The sequence below is a fragment of the Chiloscyllium plagiosum genome, chromosome 18 (assembly GCF_004010195.1).
Source record: "Chiloscyllium plagiosum isolate BGI_BamShark_2017 chromosome 18, ASM401019v2, whole genome shotgun sequence".
In the NCBI taxonomy this organism is placed as follows: domain Eukaryota; kingdom Metazoa; phylum Chordata; class Chondrichthyes; order Orectolobiformes; family Hemiscylliidae; genus Chiloscyllium; species Chiloscyllium plagiosum.
Window position 1 is genome coordinate 16,516,287 of NC_057727.1, and position 9,674 is coordinate 16,525,960.

Here is a 9,674-nt window from a genome sequence, read left to right on the forward strand (position 1 = left end):
AGCCAGTTTGTGTGATGGTGTCCCTGGTAATGATACTATGGGTCTGAGTGGACTGCACAAAACACTATATAGGACAAAGAGGAAGACAGCTAACGATCCGCATCCATGAACATCATCTAGCCACTAAACGCCACGACCAGCTATCCTTAGTAGCCACACACGCAGACGACAAGCAACATGGATTTGACTGGGACAACCCTACCATTATAGGGCAAGCGAAACAAAGAACAGCCAGGGAATTCCTAGAAGAATGTCACTCATCCACAACTCCATCAACAAACACATTGACCTGGACCCAATATACCGGCCACTACCGCGGACAGCTGAAACTGACAACCGGTAGCGGCAGGGACAGGCCACTATAAATGCCGGAGGAAACACCACAGAAGCGCTTCACAGGAGGCTCCCAAGCACTGAGGATGTCACCTAGACAGGGGACGAAACGTTTGCAACAAAAACTTCCAGCTCGTCGAACAGAACCACAGCATTTCAAGTTATCATTAAATAATAAAATTTAAATGGCAAACTCAAGGTTTTGTTACAAGTTAAACTAACCAGTTTAGCAGGCAAAAGCCAATATTTATTTGAAGTACGATTGCAAATAATTAATGGCAGTGGAGAGAGTTTGCCTTATCGATAACTTTCTGGCAATGTTTCCGTAGGGTTTAGTTTTTTGATCTGAAAGTGGGTGGTATTTCAGTTTTATAACGTCGCAGAATCGACCAAAGTACTTTGACAAACAAACCATTCTTTAGAGCAATGAGTTTGTCTGGAGTATTTTTGCTTTCCCACTCACTATAACTTGGCACATTTTCAACCCTGTACTGTTCAATACTTTTTAACAACAAAACAGTGACATAATAGGTGGCTTACAGCTGGCCGTGATGTCACAAGGCATTAGTCATTTTGAAAACATGAAGAAAATAGGATTGAGGTCTTATAACTGTGTCAAGACATAAACGTATTATCAATTTTTAAATTGGCAATGAGGCTATGGGACAATGTAGAACCCAGCACAGACACTGGTGACCTGCTACAACGAAGGACTTAGGGGTAACAGGAGGCCATTTGACCCTTCAAGCCAATGCTTCACCATTCAATAAGATTAAATTAATCCAGCTGTCATCTCAGTTCCATTTTTCCATTCACACACCTTAACTCTTGACTCCCACATCTTTCAAAAATCCACTTCACTCAGACTTTACTATCTCCTGGGATATTCCACATGCTCTTTGCAAGGAATTGCTCCTTATCTCTGTCTTAAAATGGAGACCACTTATTCTTAAACTGTGGCCGTTGCTTTAGTCTCCACCACATCCTCCTGGTCTACACCACATCCAGTATCCTATCCAGCATTTTATGTGCTTCAATAATATCACCTCCCACTCTTCAAAATTCCAGTAAATAAATGTAAATAGATAAAATGTAAAGATACACCTTTCTTCATAAGACAAGCCCTTCACTCCAGGAATGAGTTGAGTGAACCTGCTCAACTCAAAAAGTTGGTCACAAAGAAACAAACTCAAACTTACCTGTACGGAGAAAGATGGAGAGTCAGGATCAAAGTGGTAGTCGACCTCAGTGTCAAGCAGGTGGAGAAAGGCAGGAGAAGGGTTCTCAACATCTCCGTCACCTGATAGCAGCGCAGCAGCAGCCGAGAAGACGGCTGTGTCGTTCTCAACCTGCACAGGGTCTACCCAAGCATCTGGCTCCTTCCACTCACCAACGTCCTTTACAGGCCAAACAGTGGGCAGGGCTGTCAGGTGGTCAGGTCGGGGGTCAGTAGGCACAGCCAATCGAGTGATAGGGGGCTCCGTGGGATTGGCGGCGGGGGCTGTCGTGGCAACGGTGGGGGTGGCACCGTCCGTCCCGTTGAAAGGAGAGGTTGATGCGGTTGTAATGACGGCATCAATTGTTGGAGGGGCAACCGTCGTGAGTGGGCTAGTTTCCAACAGATCTTCGAGTGTAGTGGGTGGCGACGCAGACGTGACCGTGGTCAAGACCTCCCCTGATGGACCGGGGGTAGGTGCTGCGCCCTCGGGTGTGGTCGAGTTCGGGGTACTGCTCTCAGCCACAGTAGTAGCCCCTGAGGACGGACTGGCTGCAGTCCATTGTGTGGTTGGAGCAGGTGTGATGTCCGGGGTGGTGGGCACTGTCGTTGGAGCTGGCATGGTGGGCGTAGTGGTTGACTGGCCAGTCGGATCGGCTGTGGCATTGGTCAGCACCACAGCAGAGGAGGGCACAGTGGTTGGCAATGTGGTAGTGGTCATAGTTCTGGTAGTCAGCGTGGTATCTGTGTGGAGCAATATGGTAGGAATGGTTGTAGCTCCTGTTGTGAGAGCTGTGGTGGTGAGGCGGGTGGTGGTTGGAAGCACAGTAGTGTCGACACGAAGCGACTTGGTAGCAAGGGTAGGAGGTACCACGTAGGGTCGTACAAACTGCCAGGATAGGATCACCATTTAAATCAATCAGGATAGATAGAAAGGATGGAAAAAAATTGGAATGGAAGGAGATGCACAGATAATGGGAAGGAGGACAGCAAGAGACAGAAAATAATTCATTATTTTTGATTTGGAATCAATTTTAAAACAGAAATGTATTTTTTCTCAAAATCACATTGAATTATTGCAGCGAGGCCATTCTTTGCAAAATCTCTTTAAAGGAACTGTACGCTTTGGTTCAGGCCTAACTAAGGCGTTTGAAGCTGAAATGTTTATCAGCCACATTTTCCAGCAGTTTTACAAGTTATAATTCAAAAAAGTACTTTGAATTTAGAAAGATAGTGAGTGAGTAGTGCTACACTCTACATTGGCATGGATGGTTAAGCATGGGCACTTCATAGTTTCCTAGAAACACTGGGGAGAGGTGTGCGAGGTGATGTCATTTCCTTTCTGAGTGACTCTTGAAAGCAAAATTAACTTTTAACCAACCCTATTCAGAGAGTCACTGGACTTCACGGAACTCTGCCCTGGTAGTCTTAGTTTTGGCGAACAGTTCCTTTAATATAGAGAATAGCTCATAAATTCAAGACCAGATGTATTTAACATGAGAGCAGTTCACCCAAGAAAGTGATTGATTTGCTTTTTGAGATGCAGCTTTGCAGGAAAGAATTGTCTATGAGGCAAATGAGTGCATTCTAACATCAAACTTGGAGGAAAGGAGGTAAATTACCACAAGAATTTCACGTGTTCTTTCCCTGCTAATGAAAACCTTCCACGTATCAACTTATTCTCAGTATTCCCTTTACAATCTCCCTTATACCTTCCTTATAACCCCCTTGTGGTCCACTATTGCAAGCTGCATTCATTAAGAATGCTTCAATTTTACCCATTGTAAATTTATGTCTGATCCTGCTACCTTCTGAGACACCAGTTAATGTCTGTGGAAGACTTTTTTTTTTAGATTAGATTACTTTACAGTGTGGAAACAGGCCCTTCGGCCCAACAAGTCCACACCGACCCGCCGAAGCGCAACCCACCCATACCCCTACATTTACCCCTTACCTAACACTACGGACAATTTAACATGGCCAATTCACCTGACCTGCACATCTTTGGACTGTGGGAGGAAACCGGAGCACCCGGAGGAAACCCACGCAGACACGGGGAGAATGTGCAAACTCCACACAGTCAGTCGCCTGAGGCGGGAATTGAACCCGGGTCTCTGGCGCTGCGAGGCAGCAGTGCTAACCACTGTGCCACCGTGCCGCCCACTTAACGTAGTGTTTTTATTCTTTTGAAGGAGCTTGGTCATTGAGATGAACTGTGGTACCTTATTTTTGTTCTGATATTGTATCCAAACATTGGTAATACTTCATTCTACTAGGATGCTGTGTGCTTAAAAATAAAGGAGTGAAATGCTTGCCAAATGAGTTATTTCAATATACTTGAAAACTCCAAGAGGGCCATGACATTCAAATTACTGCAAAAAAGTCCAAACTGTTGGGCTGAGCGCTGTTTAGGAATTAAGCTGCACTATCTGAACTGCTCAATCAGACATCTGGAGCGCTAATGTACCTTTGATGTTCCACACAGTAATGCTACAGAAAGCATCAAGTACATCATTGCAGAGTGTTTACAAACCCACTAACAGCAAGAGCCTTTCAGGGGTGTGCACTTTGAAGATGGTTACAGTTACAAACCCCAGCACAGTTTCCGTTCTTGTTTTATACAATTAACTCCAGTCAGCATTCTGCTCGATGGATAGCAGGAAACCCATCATCCTCACGCTGCTCATTAACCTTCGCCTGTCACCTGTTGATGGATGAGCTCCCACGTTGCCGGGTCACTCAACACGACCACCCAGAAACACCAACTGGCATCCTGCCACCAGGCCATAAAGCAAACACCACGGAATGTGAGCACCACAGAATTCTTTAAACAAGAGGCACCTGCCCGTGTATTATATATATATATATATATATATATATATGCAGAGGAAGGATAAGGAGGGGCCTGCTAATCACTAGATCCCTGGGGTTTTCAACTCCAGGTCTTCAGCAGCACATAGTCATGGAGACACACCAACAGCTTTCTTGCTCCACATTTTCTGCATTGATCTACAAACAGTTCTCAAATATCTAACGGCCAAATGGGGCAGCAGTGGTTAGCACTGCTGCCTCACAGCGCCAGAGACCTGGGTTCAATTCCCGCCTCAGGTGCCTGTCTGTGTGGAGTTTGCACATTCTCCCTGTGTCAGTGTGGGTTTCCTCCGGGTGCTCCGGTTTCCTCCTACAGTCCAGAGATGTACAGGTCAGGTCAATTGGCCACGCTAAATTGCCCATAGCATTAGGTGTATTAGTCAAAGGGAAATGGGTCTGGGTGGATTACTCTTCTGAGGGTCAGTGTGGACTTGTTGAGCCAAATGGCCTGCTTCCACACGACAGGAAATCTAATCTAATCTAATCTAAATTTAAATCAAAACGTCCATTTACAATGTTAGCTCAGTCGGCTTGATGGCTGGCGAGTGGTTCAGACTAATGTCAAGAGTATGGTTTCGATGCCTTGTCTGGCTGAGTTGGAGCAGGGACTTGGCTTCTCACCCTGGCCTATGGCTGGTGTGGAGGGGTGCTTCACAGGACAGTCCTATCCTGTTATGACAGACAGGCCTGTGATCCCTCATGGACTACAGCTATTAACCACCTCATGAATCCCAAAGTTTAATTCATTCAAACAAAGCAAGAGCATGTGGTAATTCAATGCCCTGAATTTGTTCTGCTGTTCAATTATATCACAGAAATCTATCAAACATGAATTTCAAGATTTTCAATTGCTTCAGCCTCAACAGGGAAATGGGTTCTAGCTTCCGATGCATGAGGAAGACCGACCTACATCTGGCTTTAAGGTTATGTGTCCATGCATTGGCCTCCTATTGGAATCACATTACATCCCGCAATGAGAACACCCCATAAGCTTCTAAACTTCAGAAGAAAATAAGCCTGGTCCTCACAACTTAACATATCTTGGCCTACACAGGGTAACAGATCCATTCCATCGTGTCATGCCGAGAACTGAGCACTTGGAGGTGGTGGCCCAGCTCTGTTGGTAGTATTCCTGCCTCAGAGCCAGCAGCTCCAGGTTCAAGTCCCAGTGCAGGACATGTTACCCCAGAGGCAGGATTCATGGAGTGGTTCACCAGGTCGTTAATCCTTCCTAAACCTCCACGCTATTCCCCGACACTGGGAAAACGTGCATGAAGACACAAAACAAACAAACAAAATTGCAGGAGACAATCGGCAACTTTCACTGCAGCACACTGCTCTTAAGTCCTAGATTCAAATTACTTTTTATCTGCAGATTCTCTCTCTTGCCCTTCACTGGTGATGCCTCCAAATGATCATCCATGAATGAACTTCATCTGGGAGTATTCCACTATCATTGGTCATTACAGACAAATATGAAGCGGAAGTGAGTACTGCAGATGCTGGAGACTAGAGTCAAGGTTAGAGTGGTGCTGGAAAAGCACAGCAGGTCCAGCAGCATCCGAGCAGCAGGAAAATTGACATTTTGCCCGAAATGTTGATTTTCCTGCTTCTTGGATGCTGCCGGACCTGCTGTGCTTTTCCAGCACCACACTAATCTTGACAGACAAACACTACTCTGTCATCATCAAGTAGGCACACAGATTTTGAGTGGGGGGTCACCGATGGGTGACTGAGTTGGAACACGTGGCGATTTTTCCCCTCTCGAACCTGGAAGAGTGACCAATCCTTACCAACTCGACACTTACATTCTCATTAAAAATGATCACCTCATCCTCACAGGTGGTGTTGTGGGTGCAGTGATGCTGAAGCACGCACCAATTACAACCCCATTGACTGCTCACACATCCACGACACCTAGACAGGCAGCAGGAAGAGAAAGAGAAACATAGTCAGTGTTGGTGGCAGGGAGACTCTGAGAAACCGGGGCTCTCACCCTGCTGAGAATCACTGCACAGCTACCACTGGACGGAAGTAACGAAAAACACATCTGAAAATTTCAAATGCTTCTGACTGTTCGGAAAACAAACGCAAGATCTCTGCATCCTTTAAATATCAAACCAACATTTCAGAATTTCTTGGCGGCTGGTTTGCTTTGGTCTCTAAGCTCACCCTGTGGATTTACAAAGTGGAAAATGCCAGAATTTCACAGCAGTTTGATTAATAACTGAACGCTATAAAGCATTGCTAATGCAGTAAATCTTCCCGTTGTGCTCCACAGGAGAACAATATAGCAGAATCTGACACCATGCCACTTGAGTAGTTATTGGATCATAAGACCATCAAAAGTAGGAGCAGGGATATTTCATTGAGCCACACAAACTGGCCCCAGTACACCACAGGTCTCAGATGAGATGCTCTAGGCCTCAGATACATCAGACAATGAAAAGCTCAATCCAGGTCATAGAGCCATACAGCACAGAAACAGACCCTTCGGTCCAACCAGTCCTTGCCAACCATTATCCCAATCTAAACTAGTCCCAGCTGCTTGCACTTGGCCCATATCCCTCCAAACATTTCTTCTTCATTTCTTATTCTTACCTAATTGTCTTTTAAACATTGTAACTGCACCTGCATCCACCACTTCCTCTGGAAGTTCATTCCACACAAAAACCACACTCTGTTTAAACAAAGTTACCCCTCCTGCCTTTTTTAAATCTTAACCATAAAAACATGTCCCCTAGTCTTGAAATTCCCCCCCACCCTAGGAGAAAGGCACCTGCCATTCACCTTATCTGTACACTTTATGATTTGATAACCCTCTTTAAGGTCACACCTCAACATCCTACGCTCCAGTGAAAGAAGTCGCAGCACATCCAGCCTCTCCTTTTAACCCAAATCCTGGCAGTAGCATAATAGAGGAAAAGTAGGCAGAGAGATTTAGGGAAGAAATTCCAAAGCTTAAGACCTGGGTAGCCCAGAAAGCCTGGCTGCCACTAACGAGGGAAAAAGTCGATGACGAGAGGTATTTCGGCAGAATAATGGGCTAAAGGAGATGACAAGACGAAGCCATGGGAGGAGGTACAGGGGTGTCCTTCACTCTGAGACCCATCTCCACTTATTTTTCCCCTCCTTTTCCCTCATTTTCGCCTGCCTATCTTCTAGTTCTGAAGAAGGGACCAAAAAAGGTTGACTGCTTTCTCTCCACAGATGACGCCAGATGTGCAGAGTTTCTCCAGCAATTACTGTTTTTGTTTTGGAATGAAAAAAGAAAAGAGGGTTGGCTTTGGACTGAGTCACTGGGGATGAGCTCCATAATTGTGCGACTCTTCAAGTGGTTTGGTAACATCAGCAATATTGCTTTGTGCACCAGAGAATATCTGACATTAAATATGAACATACTTTACAAATATAACCTCTACAGGCAAATGTACTGAGGCATATCAGGCATTGTCTTTAAATAAACCAATCGTATCGTACATTATGTGGAACTGTTATCGAATGTACTTTCACACATTTTATGAATAAATACATCTTTGGAAAAAATAACAAAGGAATGAAATCAAGATGATTTTATTGATACCATGGCAACAGGTTCGACCCAACAGAACCAAACACTGAATCAACATTGGATTTACTTTTAAAAGGAAAACATTGCAGATGCTGCAAATATGGGGAAATAAAAGAAAACGTTCTGGAGGAAGATGACACCAAAATTGGAGGTGTAGTGGACAGCGAAGAGAGTTACCTCAGATTACAACAGGAACTCGACCAGATGGGCCAATGGGCTGAGAAGTGGCAGATGGAGTTTAATTCAGATAAATGCGAGGTGCTGCATTTTGGAAAAGCAAATCGTAGCACGACTTATACACTTAATGGTAAGGTTGCTGAACAAAGACCTTGGAGTGCAGGTTCATAGCTCCTTGAAAGTGGAGTAGCAGGTAGATAGGATAGTGAAGAAGGCATTTGGTATGTTTTCCTTTATTGGTCAGAGTATTGAGTACAGGAGTTGGGAGGTCATGTTGCAGCTGTACAGGACATTGGTTAGGCCACTGTTGGAATATTGCGTGCAATTCTGGTCTCCTTCCTATCAGAAAGATGTTGTGAAATTTGAAAGGGTTCAGAAAATATTTACAAGGATGTTGCCAGGGTTGGAGGATTTGAGCTATAGGGAGAGGGTGACCAGGCTGGGGCTGTTTTACCTGGAACATCGGAGGCTGAGGGGTGACCTTACAAAGGTTTACAAAATTATGAGGGGCATGGATAGGATAAATAGGCAAAGTCTTTTCCCTGGGGTCGGGAGTCCAGAACTAGAGGGCATAGGTTTAGGGTGAGAGGGGAAAGATGTAAAAGAGACCTATGGGGCAACCTTTTCACACAGAGGGTGGTACATGTATGAAATGAGCTGCCAGAGGATATGGTGGAGGTTGGTACAATTGCAATATTTAAGAGGCATTTGGATGGGTATATGAACAGGAAAGGTTTGGAGGGATATGGGCCGGGTGCTGGCAAGTGGGACTAGATTGGTTTGGGATATCTGGTTGGCATTGACGGGTTGGACCGTAGGGTTTGTTTCCATGCTGTACATTTCTATGACTCTATAACTCAGCAGTCCAATAGCTTGTGAAGAGAGAAACAGTTAATGTTTCAAGTCCTTTATGTGTCTACTTCAAAACTGAAAGGAGATTATCCAGTTTTCAGATTTCCCTTTTTATATTGGATTCTTGTTTGTCACCTTGATTTTCTTTTGCTTGAAAAAAAGCAGTGAAAACACTTACGGAAAATTTCTGGAGAGCTGCTGGACTGCAGCACAGTCATAGAAGGTGAATCGCTCTGCTGTCAGTATGATGTTAAAGAACATTACTTTTAATCTGACAGTCACATGATCTGTAAAGGAGATTACAGCAGAGATCAGAACTTTCTTCCCACAGGCCACACTCATCAGTAACCAAGGGAAAGAGTGATAAACTCAACTTATGCCACCTGCAGGAAGCCAGCATCCAGGAATCGTCTTCTTTGTCTAGTGGCAACATGTTAGACTCCAGAAACACAGACAGACAAACAGAGAGGGAGAGAGAGAGGGAGAGAGGGAGAGAGAGAGGGGAGGGGGGGAGGGTTCCTGCCCCTGATCACTGTCCCTGGGTTAGAGAAAGAGAGAGTGGAAATCAGCCAGGGTTCCTGCTCCTGATCACTGTCCCTGGGTTAGAGAGAGAGAGAGAGAGGGGGGAAATCAGCCAGGGTTCCTGCTCCTGAT

At 45.0% G+C, this 9,674-nt stretch overlaps 1 protein-coding gene across 1 annotated transcript in view; it reads right to left on the reverse strand.

The window, feature by feature from the left end:
* plxnb1b (plexin b1b) overlaps nt 1–9,674 on the reverse strand; it is a 261,149-nt gene that overhangs the window by 73,462 nt on the left and 178,013 nt on the right. The window contains exons 9-11 of the mRNA XM_043707786.1: nt 9,199–9,307; nt 6,229–6,337; nt 1,533–2,438 (exon numbers count right to left, since the gene is read on the reverse strand). Coding sequence (XP_043563721.1) covers nt 1,533–2,438; nt 6,229–6,337; nt 9,199–9,307 — 1,124 coding nt within the window. The remainder of the gene's footprint in view (nt 1–1,532; nt 2,439–6,228; nt 6,338–9,198; nt 9,308–9,674) is intronic.